The 22749-nt window shown below is 41.8% G+C and overlaps 1 protein-coding gene across 7 annotated transcripts in view; it reads right to left on the bottom strand.

Annotated features, from left to right (window-relative positions):
* Positions 1–22749, bottom strand: part of ATP8A1 (ATPase phospholipid transporting 8A1) — a 339326-nt gene that overhangs the window by 118798 nt on the left and 197779 nt on the right. For all 7 annotated transcript variants that reach the window (XM_073608500.1, XM_073608506.1, XM_073608505.1 and 4 more), the window contains 3 exons: positions 20480–20549; positions 11506–11611; positions 5203–5285 (listed from right to left, as the gene is read on the bottom strand). In XM_073608500.1, coding sequence (XP_073464601.1) covers positions 5203–5285; positions 11506–11611; positions 20480–20549 — 259 coding nt within the window. The remainder of the gene's footprint in view (positions 1–5202; positions 5286–11505; positions 11612–20479; positions 20550–22749) is intronic.

The raw sequence follows: 22749 nt of genomic DNA, 5'->3' as shown, positions 1-22749 counted from the left end.
TTTTCTTTTAATGCATCTGTTCAGTATCCAAATGGCCAACAATGCACTTCCAGGTCTGAGCTGTGGTCAGGTGGCTATAAGGGGCCAATCAAGGGGGGTTTCTTATGTGCCACTCTCTTTCCTACAAGTCAGGGTTCCCAGTAGCCTTTTGTCAGTGTGTGTTGGACAGTCCGGAAGCATATAGATACAGAATACAAGTCTGTGTTGGGAGAGCTGGTTGCTGCTGATAATTGTTAAAAACAGCTATTGAGATCGCCCAACTTTTGCAAAGAAGTATGTAACTGTGTGAGCTCTTATTCACTTCTGTTACAGTTGAAGGCCAGCCAATCTGAACATGCAAAGGTCCTCCACTTGCAGGGACGAAGCTTGCCCACCTCCCTTTTACTTCAAACATATTCCTAATGGCCAATCCGGTAGCCCATCATAGTGCCTGTGCAATTAAAATGTGAGGGGGGGGGGGGGTGGTCAAGTGTCAGAGCCCTATCCATTTGGTTCCATGCACATTGGACATTTTACAGCTGCCCCTAAGGGGGTCTGGCTATTTTTTCCCCTGCCTCTAAGCGCCCTTTATGTTAGCTTATGTGCCCATGCACACATAGGCCTTTAGCAGCATTTAGGCTGCATTCACACCTGAGCGATTATCTGCTTGAAGCTCAAAAATGCTGGAGGAGAAAAAAAACTCCATGTCATCTGAAGCCAAACGCCTAAAGCTCAAACAAGTTCTGGAACTTTTTTTGTCTGCCCCATTTGAGCGTTTTTGGGAGGAGAATTTACAGGTAGATAAAAAACTCACTGCCAGTGGGTCCAAGAGTGGCAGAGTTTTGGTAGAAAAAAATGCTTGAAGCTGCTAAAACGTACCCAAACGCTTGGCGCATGTCAGAGTTTATTTCAGTAGACAGAATATATTAAAATTCTAGCCAATGACATAAACAACCAAAAACCAAACTCTGCTAAAATGGTTTGAAAATCCACAGCTTTTTAACATGGATTTTCTCGTTTGGAGAAACAGCGTTTTACAATAAACCAGTGTGCAACCAGTTTACATGACCAGAAGGTATAATTGAAACAGAAACTCAAGTTGGCTCCTTGTCTGATCAGATCTACTTTAAAATGTGCAGGTTTACACTGAATCTCTGGTGATACTGCACAGTATCATGAAGTGTTACTTTTAATTCTGACTCTCAGATGACACAGCCCTGGGGGACTCACAGCTGACAAGCCACAGCAAAACACTGAAGCTATAAATAATTGTAACATTTTGTTTTATTCTGCAGAAATAGCAGGGTCATCGAGAAAGGACCCGAGAAACAATGAATTCCAAAAAAGTTAGAAATACTTAAAATTGATTTATGGAAAACCACTTAAAAATGAATTTTCGGTCATAGGTATGCAAAAAACATACCTACAATAAAGCGAATATGGTAGTCTTGGCTCAAAGGAAAGTTGCACAAAGCATCTAAATGGAACACAATATTCACCACAATGTGCCCTATATTGTTACTAAACCCCAGCATTCACTATATCTGGTCTCCCACAGTACACAGAATATGGAAATGCAATTATTTTAGTAAATATAAACTGCTAAATACCTTTTCTCATCAGCAGTATATATCAATCTTGTGACGTCTATCAGTGTCTGGTTAAAGCTTGTAGGAGGAATTTTCATTCTACTCTGTCCTATGAGGCTGTAGGACCCTTGACCCTCTGTCTGGACAGTTCTGATTGGCCCTGTGCTGATCACATGCAATTTCCCAAGGAAAAAAGAAAACTCTAGCAATACACCAAACTAAGCATATGCAGAGTGACTCCAAAAGCTCTGTCTTAGCAGGAGATGGGTTGGGGACAGTGGAAGAAGGGGAGGATCATAGAAGATAGAATCATACAGCCTTTTTACACAACGCAGAGAATTAACCCCTTAGGTTCCACAGCGAGTATAACCAGCATGCTTTATTGTATATACACACTGATTTTACCACGTGGGTTTAGTAACACTAACCGCTTGCTGACCAGCCATCGTCATTATACTGCGGCAGGTTGGCTCTGCTGCGCAAACTGCCATAGGTGTACGCCAGTCTTTGCATAGGAGATAGTGGGCCCGCCGCTGGAGCTTGCCCGCGGACTCTATGTCTGCCTGCGACCCCCCGCGATCGCGATGTACAGAGGCAGAACGGGGAAAATGTAAACAAGGTGATTCCCTGTTCTCCAGATGACATCTCAGAGATCTTCTGTTCCAAGTGATCAGAAACAGCAATCTGTCATGTCCATGGTAGCCCATTTCCCTTACAGTTAGAACACATCCAGGGAAAAGTTAACCCCTTGATCGACCCTAGTGTTAACCCCTTCCCTGCCAGTATCATTCTTACGTTTATCAGTGCATTTTTATAGCACTGATCAATGTAATAATGTCACTGGTCCCCAAAAAGTGTCATTTGGGGTCAGATTTGTCTGCCGCAGTCCCACTAAAAATCGCCGCCATTAGCAGTAAAAACAATTAAAAAAAAAAATGTATTATATATATATATATATATATATATATATATATACACACACACCCCGATATATATATATATATATATATATTTATAGTCCCTAAATCTATCCCATAGTTTGTAGACGCGATAACTTTTGCATATATTGGCCTAAACTGATGAAGAAACTTTTTTTTTTTTTGGGATATGCATTATAGCAGAAAGTAAAAAAAAAAAAAATTTCTTCTTCTTCAAAATTGTCTTTTTGTTTATAGCACAAAAAATAAAAACCACTGAGGTGATCAAATACCACAAAAGAAAGCTCTATTTGAGGGAAAAAAAAAAAAGAGGACAGAAATTTTGTTTGGGTACAGCATCGCACGACCGTGCAATTGTCAGTTAAATTGATGCAAGGCCGTATCGCAAAAAATGGCCTGGTCATTAAGGGAGTAAATCCTTCCAGGTCTGAAATGGTTAAGAACTTCTACCATTTTAAATTTTAATCCCTGCCTGGACTTGCTAAAAGGGTAACTGTTTTCAAATACCTTAAATCTAGCCGACTTTCTGAACCTCACTCAATGCCAATTATATCCCTTTATACTGGTCTTATATGATTTGGCACAGGAGCCACATCCCATGCCAAAAAGCACTCCAGTCGTCTTCTCTTCCAGTCTGCTTCATGGCACAGTACTGCATATACTCCATAATGGAAAAGCCGTCTCCCTTCAAGCCTCACCTATGCAGACTAGGTAAAGGACCTAGGTGCCACCTGACATAGGCCATGGCTTGACTTGATCTAAGGCAAGTGCAAAGATTAGCATTGGTAGGGAAAGGAAATTAGTAAGGATATTAAAAAAAAAAAAAAGGTCACGTAAAAGTATACTTACCCTATAAAAAACAAAAAAACTTAATGTTCATTGAGAATTATTGGTCCAGAAGCCATTTTGTAATTTAGTATATTAAAAATGACCTTCCGATCAATCTGGTAATTTGCCAACAATGTAAAAAAATTCAAAAGTCCCCTTCTTGCAATATACCAGCCTGTACTCTGTATGGGTACAGAACTCTCTAGAAACCTAATTTCCTGCTTTCCCCAGAGGTCTGAGAAAAAAAAAAAAAGTTACTGGCATACTCTGCAATAGAAATTTTTTTAGATACTCCCCAAGGCGTATCCATGTCTAGAGGCAAGCAGAGACTGGAGCTTTTCTCATTACAACACTGAGGTTTATTATAATCGGGTAACTATGATGAAAGCAGATCCTCTCAATCAAAATTCAGCTTGAGACAGAACATGGTGAGGCTAAAAGCACTGTCTACAAAACATGTCCCCTGAGCCTGGCTGGGTATTAACACGCACAAGTGACATTTATATCTTTGACAAACCGGCTTCTTATCGATTATGGGTTTTCCGTTGCATCTAAACAATTAGGACCTATGCATGGACAATTTTCTACATTATCATTGTACAGATCAGGTCTGTGCAAAAAACGTCTACCCTCGTTCTAATAAAAGCAACGTCAATACCGATGAACTGCATCCTTTCTTAACCAGTGGTACATACTTGGGAGTGCTTTGTGATGGGTGCTCTAATATTCTGTACATATAAAGGTGTACATTAAAGAGGAACTGCAGCCTGCTCACATAATTTGTAATAAAAACATCTTTGCCATTCTGAAGCTTCCCACCAACCACTTTGCATTATATTTTATATATACTGTGATTCTGTACTTGCCAAATATGCTGCAGAAATTTCCCTCCACTAAGTCTGGCTGCATCCATTTTAACTGTGGGCAGCTGAAGCTGCTGCCTGTTCACTTCCTGGATTTAAACATACACAAAGAGGCGCACCTCCAGCTCTGCAGCACTCATTGGCCCTCTGACTCATCCCCCCTCCCTTCCTGGCAAACTCTCACAAGAGTGAGAGAGAGCTGTGCATGATGTCATAAGCCTAGGCTTTTTACCAGACAAGAAACAGGAAGTGGGCTGTATAAGGTATTTACTGGCAGAAAAAAATGTTTTACTACTCAAAGGTAAAACAACAAGGGCAGAAGATTTAACAGATGGAGAGATGAAAAAATGACTGAAGGTCCACTTTAATGAAACTTAAAAACACTGACAGTGCACCAGGTGAGCAGAGAGTGTATTGTTCTTAAAGTGATTGTAAAAGAACCCAGTTTAAAATAGAAAGTAAAGTCAAAATATTTGTGTATAGATATAGTAAACACATTATAAATACCTTTTTTATAAGTGATCACATTTCCTCTGTTCTCAGCTGCATAAGAGCTGGGGGAGGAGAAGCAACAGCACACTGAGCTTCCCAGTGAAAGGCTGTGCAGGGGGTGGGCATGTCAGGACAAGTCTGATCATTGAAGGAGAGCAGACTGAGTTCCCAGCATAGCTAGAGAATTGACCATGTTGTGTTCTGCTGCTTAGTGTGGTCAGTTTTTAATAGGAAAGCAGAGGGACTGGCAGGAACACCAGGGATTTCACACAAAGAAGCAATACAAAGAACAGGATACTTTCTCATACAAGTACATGGTACAGCAGCCACATATCAGGAATATGAAGTGTTGGGGTTACTCTCATTGCACAAAAACAGGAAAGGGTGTCACATGGTTATATTTAGTGCGTTTGATGGATTTAAAATCTACATTCTGCTTTTCAATGTCAAGAAAAGGCCATCTACTACTTCTTCACAGCTAAAAAAAATTAAATAAAAACCTGCCATACTTACGGACTCTATAATGACAGAATCCGGAGTTCTTGCAGTAAATACAAAACGCAGTTGTTTTGCGGCTCGCACAAGGGCCCCTTCATCTATGAAACAGGAAATTACAACAGGTGTTAGATGAAAGATAAGGCGCTCCACCTATAATGGATCAAAGTACAATAAATCAGTGGTGGAAAATCTCAGACTAGACAATCGTTTGATATGGATGTGCAAACAGCTCACAGTTTTCAAATCAGACATGGATTCATGGAAAGGTCATTTAGGTTTCAACATTTTGAGGATGGCAGAGGACTGATCAATTTTATTATTTCAAAATGTTTCCTTAGTACATCGAATGTAGAAAAAATAAAAATCACATTATTTGTGGTATACAAAACTGCATGGTAACAAAGATTTGTGGTTACAGCAATGGTGCAACATGGTAAATAACTGAAAATCAGTCTGCCATAGCATTACATACACAAGGAGATTGCAGAAAAGGTTAAAAAGGCTGAAGTCTCTCTTGATTTGCATGGTGTATACATTACAGTTCAGCTGCAGTGTACCAGATCTTATTCACATAGGTTGTTTTGCCCAGGCAGTGGACACCTGCGGTGAGAATAAGCGGATTCTTGCGGCTGGAATCACTGGTATATATCACAGGTATAGCTGAACAGCTGCGGCCGCTCAGTACAAAGCAATGACAGGATCTGCAGCCGTCTGACTACTATTTGCATGTATCCACAAGCTGCTTGTGGCTAGGGACAAATGACTAACTCTGTGGGCAATCTGTCTGCGCCAGGAGCCAGTCATCTGTCCATAGCCACAGGTAACCACTGGATATGTGGATACAATATTATAACAGTGAACAGTTATAGCTTCTGTCATTGCCATTGTCCAGAACCACCTGTCTTCTGATTTTTGGTGCAGGAACCTTCTGTCCAAATGAAAAAGCCCATGTGAATGAAGCCTAAGACCCTTTTCCCACTGAGGCGCTTTACAGGCGCTATAGTGTAAAAAATAGCGCCGGCAAAGCGTCTGTAAAGCGCCTCACCTGTCACTCCAATGTGAAAGCCCGAGTGCTTTCACACTGGGGTGGTGCACTGGAAGCAGCATCTTTGAGGCGTTTTAGGAGCGGTGTATACACCGCACCTAATGTGTCCCTGCCCATTGATATCAAATAAGCAGCGGAGCTTTGCGGCAGTTTTAACCCCCCCCGCTAGCGGCCGAAAAGCGCCACTAAAACGACGGTAAAGTGCTGCTAAAAAAAGCGGCGCTTTACCGCCGACACCCCCAACACCCCAGTGTGAAAGGGCTCTTAAGCTAAAACAGTTATGAGGGAAGAACGAGGGCTGCAATTGTTGGCCTCCTGCAGAAATGCTAGTTGTCTGGCTGTTTCTGACTTGGGTATTTTTGGGTCACAGACCCAAACACACAATGAGTGTCAGAGAAATGGTAAATTACCCGATACGTCAAGTCAAAACTTCAAAGGAGAGCGTCAAGTCAAAACTTCAAAGGAGAGTTCGGTAATGACAGCTTTCATGATTTCCACTTTAAGGAGTCTAACTCTTTCGCTGCCAGGCCATGTGCTCCATTTTTACAATCAGTGGCCAGGCAATTTTTCCATTGCTTTTTTATTTTTCCCCATACAGCTATCAGAGTTTGTTAAAGACCCCCCAAAACCATATATTTTCTGAAAGCACATGACCAGTAGAAAAATGTGGTGGGTGAATGGGGCTGGAAGTTGTACCGAGCGATACTAATCATTAAGGCCATATGCTCCCAGGAATGAATGCTTGGAACTCAAGTTGTCTGCACTCTGGGCATTCCTCCCTGGGTGCATACCGCCCTAAATGGTGCCACTTGGTACAGCATCCAGCCCCATCTAGCTGACACATTTTTTCAGTCTCAGACTTTAAAAAGGCTGTTGGCAGTGGCTCTAAATCATGGGTGCTCAACCTGTGGCCCAGCTGTTGCAGAACCACAAGTCCTATCATACCTCTGCCTTTGGGAGTCATGCTTGTAACTGTCAGCCTTGCAATGCCTCATGGGACTTGTAGTTCTGCAACAGCTGGAGGGTCAACAAGGTTCCGTAGGGTTCAATATTGAGTTGGCCCACCTTTTGCAGCTATAACAGCTTCAACTCTTCTGGGAAGACTGTCCACAAGGTTTAGGATTGTGTCTATGGGAATGTCTGACCATTCTTCCAGAAGCGCATTTGTGAGGTCAGGCACTGATGTTGGGCGAGAAGTCCTGGCTCTCAGTCTCTGCTCTAATTTATCCCAAAGGTGTTCTATGGGGTTGAGGTCAGGACTCTGTGTAGGCCAGTAAAGTTCCTCCACCCCAAACTCACTTATCCATGTCTTTATGGACCTTGCTTTGTGCACTGGTCCAAATCATTTGGTGGAGGGGGATTATGGTGTGGGGTTGTTTTTCAGGGGTTGGGCTTGGCCCCTTAGTTCCAGTGAAGTCTTAAGGCATCAGCATACCAAGGCATTTTGGACAATTTCATGCTCCCAACTTTGTGGGAACAGTTTGGGGGTGGCCCCTTCCTGTTCCAACATGACTGCGCACCAGTGCACAAAGCAAGGTCCATAAATATGTGGATAAGCGAGTCGTCCACATCAGTGCCTGACCTCACAAATGCTCTTCTGGAAGACCATCATTCCCCTAGACACACTCCTACTAAAACTTGTGGACAGCCTTCCCAGAAGAGTTGAAGCTGTTATAGCTGCAAAGGGTGGGACAACGCAATATTGAACCCTACAGGCTAAGACTGGGATGTCATTAAAGTTAATGTGCGTGTAAAGGCAGGCGTCCCAAAACCGTTGGTAATATAATGTACATACATACAGTATATAATTACAAGACAGAACTGAAAATGTTATTCATGAATGTCATATGGCAATATGTTCCAAAAACTACTATTCAAGCTGGTAACTTTAGACAGACTACTCCTGTACCAATTTCTCAAATAAGCATGGGGTAGAAGCCACCTATCATGAGTTAACCGTGCACAAGTAAATGTAAAACATTTCAGTTCTGTCATGCTATGGACTGCAAGGTAATTAAACCCATTAGGAGTACATGACGTGGCATGATACAACTGCTATCATAAAGGTCATTTAGACTTGATAGCGCTCCTACTTGACCTGCAAAAGACCTTTTCTCAAATTCGGAGTTTCAAAATCTACACATAATTCATAAAATGAGACATGACTAAGCTACATTATTAATAAAAAATATTTTAGATACTCACGTTAAGTGAAAAAAAAAATTAAGAACTGTAACTGCTGTCCACAAAGTGCTAAACCACTACAAAATTAAATAAAGTAATAAAACAGCACTTACAGTCCAAATGGCAACAGTGAATAATAATACTATAACATGTGCTTCAAAACTGACAAAGTGTTCTGTGCTCCAAAAAAAAAGGCTTTAGTGGTTCACCACTTCAGTCCAAATAATGTCCTTGATGACACCCTGTGGGGGGGGGCGAAATGCATTGACATAATTTCCGGTTCCGAGATCAGAGGCGTCACTTCTGCCCTCCATGGAACGCACGCCGAGCTGAACCCGGAAGAGCCCTACTATCATTCTGATGCCCATTGTTTACATCGGTTTTGTGAGATTTTTTTTATGGCGCAATTAAAAGGTTTTAAACGTACTTAACTTTGAGCGCTTCTCTTTTCTGTTGACCCTGGTGATTATTTTCGGCTGCATACTACAGCATTTGGGACATTTGCTAAGGAGCCTCTGATACCTGGGATTTCCTCAACACCAGATATTAAGAGTGTCTGACCCCCAGACTGAAAAGCCGAGGGTCCATTTGATCATCTGGTGAATGCGAATATGAGAAGGGAGTGTGGTACTTTGTATGGTTTGTCTACTTGAAGCACTTCAGCACTTTTGAAAATTTTGGAGGGCCGAGCACTTTATACAAGATTTTGGACTATATGTTATGTGGTTTTATCACCATTTGGTCACTGTCTTGTATTTGGACTTCAGCAATTTTTTTTTGAAGCACAGAGCACTTTATGTCAGTTTTGAAGCACATGTTATAGTATTATTCACTGCTATGCAATTTGGACAGCAAGCGCTGTTTTATTACTTTATTTATAAGCTACGTTATTATTAACTATTTAAATGAGGAAAAAAAAATGCTGAATAGATCACACATCACTAGGCTATCAAACAGGCGATGGAGCAGATGTCTTCCACCTCCTTGGTGACCTGCCTATCTGAGGCATATCATTATTAGTATCTCTGGAATTGCATACTGCGTAATAATATGTAGGTTACCAGATTATGACTTGTAGTATACTGGAAATATTAATACATTTAGAAAACTATGTGTAAATACTGTGACATTACATTAACTACTCCCTCAGACCTTCTCATTGGTCAGATCATTTCTGTCAACATAAGTGTAAAAAACTGCGTTATTCGTAAAGAATGAATGTAGCTGCAACTCAAAACGTTATACGACGCCAGACAGAAATGGTACAAAATGGAGCTGCGCTAAGATGAATGATAGGAAAAGAACCACAGTACATGAGCAAACGCGTTAAGTACTGGTGAAAAATATATGTTCACAAAATAATAGTGAGAAAACTAAATAATCCCAAAATGTGGAAGCAAATGGACCAGAATAATAATACCCTGTGAATAAGAACACAAAAAGAAGGTGCATATATAAAAATGGATGAAATGAATTGTCTAGACAACTACAGTGTATACAAAATGAGTGAAAAAAAACAAAAATAAAAACTAAAAATTACAAATTAAAATTTAGAAAAACACACACAAAAAAAGAAAGTCCATATGAAGTGGATTATCCATTTGGAAAATAGTAACAAAAAAAAAAAAAAAAAGGTGTCCAAACATGTCATACTTACCTGCACTGTGAAGTGGTTTTGCACAGAGCAGCCCAGCTCCTTATCTTCTCAGGTTCCAGTTCCGTGTTCCTGGCCCCTCCTTCCTGTTGAGTGCCTCCACAGCAAGCAGCTTGCTATGGGGGCACCCGAGCTGTGTGTGTCTATTCAGACACAGAGCCGCAGTTCAGCCCAGCCCCCTCTCTCTTCTGATTGGCTGAGTTTGATTGACAGCAGCAAGAACCAATGGCCCTGCTGCTGTGTCTCAGCCAGCTGAGGCACTCATGAACATCGCTGGATAGAAATGGGGCTCAGGTAAGTATTGGGGGGGGGGGGGGGGGGGGGGAGAGGCTGAGGAGGCTGCTGCAGACAGGTGGTTTATCTTCATGCATAGGATGCATGAAGATAAAAAACCTTCTGCTATACACCCACTTTAAACAATACTTCAAAAAGTGTTAGTATTGTCTCTTATGCACTAATGCAGAAATTAAAGAACTCATGTCTCTTTGAGGAGCGCCACTATAAATGGTAAATTTCTGGATATTCCAGTCTGTGGTGACAGTGGGTATTACTGACATAATGGAATAATCGTTATTGTGAACATACTATAGATATTTATGATACATTTCTGGTGACAGTGTATAAAGGGTTAACTACGTAGTTAACCAAACCCAGTGATGATTGCTCTCATTATGGTGCCACTTATATGGTGGTCGTGCGAGCTGGAAAAATCTTTGTCAGGGTGAGGCTGAAAGTGTCACTGTGGTGTATCAGTGACAGCGCAGTGTGATTGTCTGACCAGCCATTTGGCACAAGTTGGTGAAGGTGACCGGGGTCTGACTGCGGCGTTCGTCACACTTAGGCCCCATACACACTATTCGATTTTCTGCAGATTTTTGTCTTCAGATTTACCAAAACCATGTAGTGCAAGGGCCTGCCTGATCGCATACAAATTTAAACTCGGAAGGTTTGACCTCATATTATATAGTTTTAATAAATCTGAAGACAAAAATCTGCAGAAAATCTAATAGTGTGTATGGGGCTTAACGCTTGCCAATTTTTTTCTACTTTCAACACATCAACTTCAGGGAAAAGATGTTTACTTGCTGTCTAATATACCCCACCCACATTCAGGTTCCATGGTCACAAGATAATGAATGTTATTCACTTTACCTGTCAGTGGTCATATTGTTATGACTGATCGGTGTATAAGGTATTTTACATTTCTTCCCACTGCTGACCCACTTCTAGTTTAGATTTTAATTTATTAATCCTAATTCTGCAACAACTGGCAGTATATAGTATGTATAGTATAGTATTGTGGTATATAGTACTGAGTTGCACAATCTTGGTAAGAATTGGCAGATGACATGAAGAAAACCCTTCATTTTAATAAATCAAACCTAAAAAAAAAAGTAAGCTTTGGCAACATATCCTGTTCTTTTCAATGCCTTACCTGGAGACGAAGCCTGATAAATGATCTGGTCTCCGTCACGCTCTGGAACCGTAGTATGACAAATTGCCATCATTGTAAGGAACTCGCAGATCACTGGGGCAGTGGGCTGCAAAGCAGATGGAACAAGAAAAACTGAAATCAGTAAATGAAACATATGAAGTCTCAGTTAAAGCAGAACTCCACCTACACTGAAAAAAAAAACCCATCACAGCTGTTTTACATGCCCCAAGACATTTAGGTATTTAGACATTTTAGGTATTTTTAACCCATCTGGTCCAAGGATCATTGCAGCTTGAAGATGGGTGGGGTTAATTTGCAATGAAATCGTGCTAAATGGTCATTGGGGACTGACCACTAGGACTGAGTGCCAACAGCTCCTAAAGAAGAGGGTATTTTTAAACATACCCTGCAAGATTCCTTGTTTTAAGAATGGTGGGTGAGAAGCATTAAATTATAATTTAGACTTATTTCTAAAATTCCTTTCAGGATACTGTAGCTACAATTTTCCAGGGCATGTGCATGCAGAACAAACGGACAACCTTAGCCAACTTATCTTCACTTGCCAACACTCACCTACTGCTACTTCTTTCACTGCAGCCAGCAATACTACCCGGCACTTCCCAATATGGGGGAGAATGTGACCCTCTGTCTTGTGACAGTGCTTAGGCTTAGCAGTCATTACTTAGGTTCGAGCACTGTCACATGATCAATGTGATGTCAAAAGAGGGGCAGCAAAGTCATGCAGAGCTAAAGCTTGTAATGGGGTCACAGGTGCAATTTTTTAAATTAAAATAAAAAACATGTTATACTTACCTGCTCTGTGCAATGTGTATTGCACAAAGCAGTCTCTTACCCCCTCTGGAGATTTCCGCCGGTGCTGTGTGTTCCTCACTTGTCTCTTTTATGTTACCCTTTCTTTATATGTGATCTGTAGAGGTAACCTTGGCAAGGAGCAGTAGGTTCCTTTATACCATTGGGTCATTATTTATGACCATCACGTAAATATGGTCACTTTAGTGTAGTGGGTCAAATCGCTTTGGTAAGCCTTCACATTGAGCACAGTGGTGGAATATGAGTTGGGAGAGGAACACATATGAAGAGTGTTTTTTTTTCCGATATCAGGTTGGACTTTCAAATTTTTTTGGAATTATTTTTTCACTTATTGGTTACATAGTGTACTTATAGATGTTCATTCACTTGTCTACATATTGACACTGTTAAAACTTTGAATTAGAGCAGCACCAACTTTTAAATTAGAGGGTTATATTTCAATATCCAATGCAGTGCAAGCTACTTTTCTGGTACAATTTTTATTTTTCAATATTCGCAATTCTTTTTGCATTTTCATTGGTTGATGGCTATTAGGGAGGGTTTAAATTGTATATCAAGTCCAAAAATGTTTTTCTAGTTATGGATAGTGTGACGGATTAGAATCACTATCACTATATAAGGCTATTCAAGGCTCCTTTGAAGTGTCTTCTACTTTTGCAGCCAAACTGGGATAACACCTGCTTTATGTTACATGATCCCCATTCACATAGCATAAAAAAATAAATAAAAACAAAGATATTTAAAAATTGCTGTTTAGCTTTTTACTTGCTACAAAAAACAAAAAAACTAGAAAGACAATACTTAAAAAAAAAAAAAAAAAAAAAAACAAAAAACTATTTTAGGTATGCCGTATAAATGGAAACAGAAATAAACAGCAAGAGTTTATCAATTTTGATTGCAAAAGTGTAATAATACTTTACAACAATTCAGTTCAGTTCCATCATTCATCACTAGATGGTGATACATTTACTTGCACATTATAGAAAAGGAGATGCTGTCATATGCAGTTAGTCAGGCAACTATTTAGTTCCCATTAGATTATAATTTTCCCCCCAAATGTATTGAATACTGATGTATCAATGCAGTTCTTTGCAGAGTACATGGAAGCATTCACATCTGCCATTTTTCCTGACGACTCAAAATCTAACATCTCTACCACAGTTGCTATTACGTTGTGGTGTTTTATATTCACATTAGTTCAGCTGGATAGAGCTAGATAGCATAGCTGAAAAATATATTATAAATTTGCAAGAAAGAAAGCAGCTGTCAACAAGCTAGCCTGGGGTGCCAAAGCCCTGAACAGACAACCGAAGAAACAAGCAAAAATTGAGTTCTTTGTTTTGGTAGAGTTTTTTTTTTTAAAGCTACATTACCTCTGAGAGATATCAAATATAAAGGAATTGATATGCTGAATATCATCATTGCAGGTATGAACGACATGCATTTATGATAATACCATATTTTCAAGATGATGCTCATGTACAAACTTCAATAAAGTAGGGACGCTGGGTAAAATCTACATAAAAACAGAATGCAATGATTTGCAAATCTCATAAATCTCTTTTTTTATTCACAATAGAAAACATATCAATTGTTTAAAACTGAGAAAGTACCATTTTAAGAAAAAAAAAAATAAGGTAATTTTGACCATTTGATAGGTTTTCTGTTTTCTATTGTGAATAAAATATGGGTTTATGAGATTTGCTAATAATTGCAATCCTTTTCTTTTAATGTAGATTTTACACAGTGTCCCAACTTTTTGGAATTGGGGTTGTATCTAAATGTAATTTTAACTATATCCTGAATTATTATCCAGTTATGTCCATATATTAGCATCATAATCCCTTGGACTTGAACAGAGAGGCAGGGGCATCGCCGTGAACCAGGCCAGGGTCTACTGCAGGCCTCAAAATGTCAAGTCCTGAGCTACTAGCCAGGCCTCAAGGGTTACTCGCTACCAGTTGCCCCACCCAACCCCTACCCTGCCCCGCCCCTAAACACACCCTCATAAATCTCATAAACTGACACTTAAATGTTTTATGCAGAATAATGCAGCCTCACCCGTGCCCACCAATGCAGCCTCACCCGTGCCCACCAACGCAGCCTCCCCCGTGTCCACCAACGCAGCCTCCCCCGTGTCCACCAACGCAGCCTCCCCCGTGTCCACCAACGCAGCCTCCCCCGTGTCCACCAACGCAGCCTCCCCCGTGTCCACCAACGCAGCCTCCCCCGTGTCCACCAACGCAGCCTCCCCCGTGTCCACCAACGCAGCCTCCCCCGTGTCCACCAACGCAGCCTCCCCCGTGTCCACCAACGCAGCCTCCCCCGTGTCCACCAACGCAGCCTCCCCCGTGTCCACCAACTCAGCCCCCCCGTGTCCACCAACGCAGCCTCCCCCGTGTCCACCAACGCAGCCTCCCCCGTGTCCACCAATGCAGCCTACCAGTGTCTATCATGCAGGGGAGCAGTGGAGAGGAAGAGCATTGCCAGCCGGATGATGAGAGCGCCGAGGGACATCACTGGAACATCTTTGACTTCAATTATTGTGTTCCCGCCGCTTGTGTCCCGTACAGCCCAGCCCCCTGGCAGGGGAACTTTGATACACGTCATTCGTCCCAGGATTGAATGGGTGATCTGTCTATTAAATTCCCCGGGGCCAGGGGGCGAGGCTGTGTGTGACAGCGAGTGCGGGGAACACTCGGCTATTGAAATGAAAGCCGCTAGCGATGTCCCTCGCGCTCTGATCATCCAGCCAGCTCTCTTCTCCTCCACGAGCGCTGGGAGAAGGACTCCAATACAATCCGCTGGCAGGTAGTGTTCGCCTCCCCCCCCCCCTCGCTCCCAGGCAGCCCACGCTCACCGGCCCTCATAATCCACGTGCAAAAAGCGAGTAGGCGAGTGGAATTTTTGAGGGCTGGTCTACTGCATTGATAAGTGTTATCCATCCAACATTGGGAGTTTGCAGAAGGTGCACTGCCACCCCATTTAAAATAACATAGCACACTTTAATGCATGGTAATATGATCTGTTAACACAATGCATAGTGCAAAGGGGCCTCAGTGTTTACTGCTTTCAGTATTGGCTTCTTGTTCAAGTCCAAGAAACAAAACCCCTCTTCAGTATCGCAATTCAAAGATTTTATTTCACATGCTTAGCCTAATACTCTTTGTGCGAAGGAAGTTGCCACTGCTTTGGGTAGAACTGTTCCTTAAAGTAGAACTAAAGGCATTTTTTCATTTTGGATAGAGTAAGGGAGGGTTATAAACCCTGTAAGGTTTATTTTTGTCATCTGTGTCTCATTGAGGAGATTTACCTTCACTTCATGTCCCATAGCCAAAAAAGGAAGTGAGCAGAAATCCCTGCAAATGAAGGGAATCTCTTGGGGATCCCTAGAACTAGTGTCCCCATTGGAAGATTTACCCTCTATCACTTTTCTGGGGACAACCCAACATTTGAGATTTTCTTTTACTTTCATATTTAATGGTAAACAGGACAAATAAATAGGATGATACTCGCTAACAGGGACACAGACAACATAGCAAAAGTTCTAATCCATCTCCCCTCTACCCAAAAGTAAAAAAAAAAAAAAAAAGTTTTGCCTTAAGTTATACTTTAATAACTATCTTTACTTCAATCAATAGCACTACATACTCTATGCAGAAGTTGTAAATTAATGGGGTTGTAAAGTCTCATGGTTTTTCACCTTAATGCATTCTATGTATTAAGGTGAAAAACCTTCTGTGCTGCCGCTGCCCCCAGAGCCCCCTTTTTTCTTACCTGAACCTGATCTTCCAGCGATGTGCAAGATCCCAGCGACTTCAGCCGCTGTCTTGGGTAGTCATTGGATAGATTGATAGCAGCGGGAGCCATTGGCTCCCGCTACTGTCAATCAAATCCAGTGACACGGGAGCTGGGGGGTGGGAACGAGTCCTGTTTGTGTCAATGGACGCAGCAGTGGGACTCATGAGCGGGCCCGCACGGGTGCCCCCCAGGTAAAGTGCCCATCTGTGGTGGCACCCGATGAAGAGGAGGAGCCAGGAGCACCGCCGGGGCACGCCAGAAGGAGGAGGATCGGGGCCACTCTGTGCAAAACCCTTCCACAGAGCAGACAAGCATGACAGGTTATTTAAAAAAAAAAAACTTAACCTTTACGCCGCGTACATACGAGCGGACTTTTCGACGGAGTAGGTCCGGTGAACCAGACTCTGTCGGACAATTCGACCATGTGTGGGCTCCAGCGGACTTTTTTTCCCAAAAGTCCGACGGACCTAGAAATGAAACATGTTTCTAATCTTTCCGATGGACTCGAGTCCGGTCGAAAAATCAGCTCGTCTGTATGCTAGTCCGGCAGACAAAAACCCGACGCTAGGGCAGCTATTGGCTACTGTCTATGAACTTCCTCATTTTAGTCCGGTCGTACGTCATCACGTACGAATCTGTCGGACTTTGGTTGATCTTGTGTAGGCAAGTCCGTTCATTCGAAAGTCCGTCGGAAAGTCCACCGGACCTGGTCCGTCGAAAAGTCCGCCCGTGTGTACACGGCATTACAATCACTTTAATGATCCCAACCTCCTAAAAATAGAGAGATTTACAGTGTGTGTATAAAATGCAGGTTCTTCCACTGATTATTATTTTAACATTATAATGAGGTTTATCTTTTCTGGTAAGCTACATAAGCACTACTGTTATTGATTTTGAAAAAATACATATACAACTTTAAACTGTCTCTGAAGTTACAGCTTTAACAATATCATCACCTGTCAATGTATTAAAGAAACAATTCTTCTAATTATACGCTGTATTCCTTAGCCATTTGTGAGCATTCCCAGATGTACCAGTGCTGGCCCTGCGGCCTGCTTTATTACAATTACAGTGCTCTCTCCACAACACATGCCACATCCCCTTGTGCCCAATTTAATTCACTCAAGAACAGTTTTTATTGTGGTCTTACTTCATACCTGTATACCGCAGACAAAATGAAGACACTGAACTATCAATTGAAAAGCCCAATAAAGGAAGGGACTAGGTACAAAAATTTTTTTTTTAACTAAATGAAAACAACCAACCAGCTACAGCTTAAAAGTGAATGTAAGGGTTTTTTTTTTTTTTTTAAATAACAGACATATCATACTTACCATCACTGTGCAGCTCGTTTTGCACAGAGTGTCCCTGAACCTCGACTTCTGGGGTCCCCGGCGGCTCTCGTGGCTCCTTCTCCGGGGGGGGGTGTTACCTTGCGGGCACGCTCCCGAATCAATCATTCGGCGTCCATAGCTCTGGAATGTATGACTCGGGTCCGCCCCCTGGCGCCCGTGTGATTGGATTTAATTGACAGCAGCGTGAGCCAATGGCTGCGCTGCTATCAATCTATCCAATCAGCACATGAGACACTGGCCGGAGCTGGCCACAGCCGCTGCTGCATTAAAAAATGGCAAGGGTTTACAACCCCTTTAAGTAAAAAAAGCCAGTCACCTGGTCAGCATGCTACAGAAAAGCTTGTCTCTGTGTAGAAGCAGTGACCTGCCACCAAATCCCCCCATCATCTTACTGAGTCACAGCTAAAGCTTTCCAATTAGCAGGCATGAGCTTTACTGATTGGAGAGCACTAGCCCTGACTTAGCTGGGGGTGTGTCAGATCTCTGCAGAGAGACCATTGCTTCCACAAACAGAGAAAGGATCCTTCTCTGTAGCATTTTGTTAGGGTACAGGCTGTGGCTTCTTTCCAATGAAAAACTTTAACACTCTGTACTCCCTTTGTTTTGATGCATTCAATATGTGTTTAAATGGATTTAAACTTAAAAAGGGGTTTAACTTACTTTAAGGGATTAGTTCCCCATTAGAGATATTTTCCACCGCCCCCCACCACAACATCCCAAGCACATTAAAATTAACTCATATTTAAGAAAAAAAAGTGCTCCTGTGTCATTCCATACGTAGTCTGTCGGCAACAACTTCCATCCTGCCATTTCAAGCATGCTCCCAACTGAAGGATCGAGCATGCCAGCTTGTATGTGCAGTGTGTGATCTCTACCTTTGTAGCCACAGTGGTTGAACTCGGAAAGAAGCAGATCATGCACAGTGCATGCATGGCATTTGAATGAGCTGGCATGCTCAATCTTTTGGCATTGGAAGCACACTTGTATTGTCCAGGGGGTCGCCTAGGGGGAGATTTTGCATACAGGATGCGTACAGACTAGAGGCATGGAATGAAAAATTAGCACTTTTTAAAAGCTAAAGAGTGAATTGTAATGTGGTTGGGATGCTGCATTCATAGAGGGTTTTGTTGGAAAAAATGCTCCTGAAGCTGAACACTATAATCTAGTTTCTCTGCACTAAACTGCTGCAATATATTGTATATCATATGACTTTTCACGTGTTGTAGGTGGGTATGCTTCCTAAATATGTGTTATGTAACTTGTGCTCTCTTTTTGCTTTGTGTATGACTAATAAAATTCAACATTTCCAAACAGATTTGAGTCAATGGCTGTTGGAACTTATTGGTACTGACTTTTTTTTTTTTTTTTTTAATTATGAGAATGCAGTTGGCAGTGAAGTGGCCACAATATTTGGCCAATGGTATACTACAAAACTAGCATTAGCCAGTTTGACAGCGTAGCTTAAAATGAAGTAACACCGGGTCGTGTAGTCCCCAGGAAATGACATGCCAAGTGGGTGACAGTTAAAGGAGGTGGGGGGAGGCCTTATTCGTTGGGCCTTTATCTGTCGATTCCATGAGCAAAACATAGCATGGCTTGCCTATAAATAGTACTGACACTTTAATACTTTTGACTTTCTGCAAGTGTGAAGCAGCAGTAGACTCCAGCATCATTGGGAACACCTTTCCTTTATGACAAGCAAGTAAATAAAGTCGTGGAGAAGTTTAAAGCAGGGTTAGGTTATAAAACAAATATCCCAAGCTTTGAACATCTCACGGAGCACCGTTCAATCCATCACCCAAAAATGGAAAGAGTATGGCACAACTGCAAACCTACCAAGACATGGCCGTCTACCTAAACTGACAGGCCGGGCAAGGAGAGCATTATTCAGAGAAGCAGCCAAGAGGCCCATGGTAACACCGGAGGTGCTGCAGAGATCCACAGCTCAGGTGGGAGAATCTATAAACAGGACAACTATTAGTCGTGCACTCCACAAATCTGGCCTTTATGGAAGAGTGGCAAGAAGAAAGCCATTGTTGAAAGAAAGCCATAAGAAGTCCCGTTTGCAGACTGCGAGAAGCTATTTGGGGGACACAGCAAACATGTGCTAGAAGGTGCTCTGGTCAGATGAGACCAAAATGGAACTTTTTGGCTTAAAAGCAAAACGTTATGTGTGGTGGAAAACTAACACTGTACATCACCCAGAACACACCATCCCCTCCGTGAAACATGGTGGTGGAAGCATCATGTTGTGGGGATGTTTTTCTTCAGCAGGGACAGGGAAGCTGGTTAGAGTTGATGGGAAGATGGATGGAGCCAAATACAGGGAAATCTTAGAAGAAAACCTGTTAAGAGTCAGCATAAGACTTAGGACTGGGTCGGAGGTTCACCTTCCAGCAGGACGATGATACAGCCAGAGCTACAATGGAACAGTTTAGGTCAAAGCATATTTATGTGTTAGAATGGCCCAGTCAAAGTCCAGACCTAAATCCAATTGAAAGTCTGTGGCAAGACTGGGCAAGGATACTTTTCAGATATTTGTAAATATTTTGCTGCCACTTTGTGTTGGTCTATCACATAAAGTCCATATAAAATACATTTACGTTTTTGGTTATAACATAACAAAACATGGACATTTTCAAGAGGTATAAAAATAGGGATTCTCAGTACTATAATTCTCATTACAGGGGATGAAATGCTGATAGTGTAAACCAGGAGAACAAGGTGGTGTTATGACAATAAGCGGGAGGGGGGTTCTCTAACACAGCATTGATGGCTCACTACAGGATGTTATGAGCACCCTGGGTTTTTGGCAGGAGTTTTTATATAGACAATAAATGTGGCATTTATTGTAGACCTGTGCTATGCATGTTCCTTTCATTTTTTTCTCCCTCCCAAATCAAGTATCCAGAAGCCACAAGGAACTGTATGCCATAAGAAGAGTGTCAACTTACAGAAAATAATAATAATAAAAAAAATAAACTTACATGATTATTTTCTAGATTTTCCAGTAGAGTTGGATCAATAAAACCTTGATCATTTTCTGGTGTCTCATGCCTAGGAAACAAAATAAATTTGCTTTTTTTATATGAAACATGCAAACTGATTAAGACATGTACAATGCACCATGCAATGCTCTCCACCACTGATTATATAGGATTGTGTAAACATGGGCTACTTGTGCTGCTCTCACACCTTTGCAAAATCACCTTTCAAATATTAATCTGTCTGATGCTAATTATTTTTGTGTTTGCCAATAAACGTTATTTCCCAAAGCACCACCTTCAACAGTACAAGGTGTGGCCTGTTTCTAGGTTAACAGTCTGTATTACAGCATCACTAAAAGGACACGTCCCCCACAAGCCCTGCTTTACATCACGTTTGCACTGAATAATGAAGAGGTTAGGGATTACTTATTTAGAATGTATTATACGGGAGGGAAGTTCTGAAATAGGGCTACACTCAGTTCAAAAAAAGCCAATGATGATTGGCCATTTAGGCAAAAAAAAAAAAAAGGTAAGACGATAGTTCAAAACCTCTCAGCTTGTTTTTCCCATGACCCTGACAAAGTCCATTTGACAAAACCTATCAGAGTTTGAGGACTTGTGGATGCATGACTGACACCATATATGTTGAGCTATGCGCGTGTTCCCAGTTTTCATTTTTTGGCTTTAAAAAAAAAAAAAAAAAATTATATACAGTATCTCACAAAAGTGAGTAAACCCCTTACATTTTTGTAAATATTTTATTATATCTTTTCATGTGACAGCACTGAAGCAATGACACTTTGCTACAATGTAAAGTAGTGAGTGTACAGCTTGTATAACAGTGTAAATTTGCTGTCCCCTCAACACACAGCCATTAATGTCTAAACAGCTGGCAACAAAAGTGAGTACACCCCTAAGTGAAAATGTCCAAATTGGGCCTAATTAGCCATTTTCCCTCCCTGATGTCATGTGACTAGTTAGTGTTACAAGGTCTCAGGTGTGAATGGGCAGCAGGTGTGTTAAATTTGGTGTCATCACTGTCACTCTCTCATACTGGTCGCTGGAAGTTCAACATGGCACCTCTTGGCAAATAACTCTGAGGATCTAAAAAAAAAAAAAGAATTGTTGTTCTACATAAAGATGGCCTAGGCTATAAGAGGATTGCCAAGACCCCGAAACTGAGTTACAGCACGGTGGCCAAGACCTTACAGCGGTTCAACAGGACAGGTTCTACCCAGAAAAAGCCTCGCCATAGTCGACCAAAGAAGTTGAGGGCACGTGCTCAGCGTCATATCCAGAGATTGTCTTTGAGAAATAGACGTATGAGTGCTGCCAGCATTGCTGCAGAGGTTGAAGGGGTGGGGGGTCAGCCTGTCAGTGCTCAGACCATACGCCACACACTGCATGACATTGGTCTGCATGGCTGTTGTCGCAGAAGGAAGCCTCTTCTAAAGATGATGCACAAGAAAGCCCACAATCAGTTTGCTGAAGACAAGCAGACTAAGGACATGGAACCTGTCCTGTGGTCTGATGAGACCAAGATAAACTTATTTGGTTCAGATGTGTCAAGCGTGTGTGGCGGCAACCAGGTGAGGAGTACAAAGACAAGTGTGTCTACAGTCAAGCATGGTGGTGGGAGTGTTATGGTCTGGGGCTGCATGAGTGCTGCCGGCACTGGGGAGCTACAGTTCATTGAGGGAACCATGAATGCCAACATGTACTGTGACATACTGAAGAAGAGCATGATCCCCTCCCTTCGTAAACTGGGACGCAAGGCAGGATTCCAACATGATAACGACCCCAAACACACCTCCTAGAGGACCACTGCCTTACTAAAGAAGCCGAGGGTAAAGGTGATAGAATGGCCAAGCATGTCTCCAGACCTAAACCCTATTGAGCATCTGTGGAGCATCCTCAAAAGTATTGTGACGCCTGCCTTTACACACACATGAACTTTAATGGCATCCCAGTCTTAATCCATTGCTTTTATGTTCCTTCCATGTTATTTCTATGAAATCCATATGCAAGTACCTTTTTACCTAAAACATTGTACAAATTATTTATATGACATTATTGCTTTTCACATGTCACTGCACATATATTATTATGTGTCATATTTATGTTTCAGATAAAGATAAAGTCACCCCAAGTAAATCTACCCTGATGAAGGAAAATATGTACCAATATAAATTTCCGAAAACAGGTCGGGATGCATGCTACAAATCTCTATGGACTGACCTCAGTTTGACGCTGGCAGTGCCTTGATTATT

The sequence above is a fragment of the Aquarana catesbeiana genome, linkage group LG01 (assembly GCF_042186555.1).
Source record: "Aquarana catesbeiana isolate 2022-GZ linkage group LG01, ASM4218655v1, whole genome shotgun sequence".
Taxonomy (NCBI): Eukaryota; Metazoa; Chordata; class Amphibia; order Anura; family Ranidae; genus Aquarana; species Aquarana catesbeiana.
The sequence above is the reverse complement of the archived record's forward strand: the minus strand, read 5'-3'. Positions and strand labels throughout refer to the sequence as shown.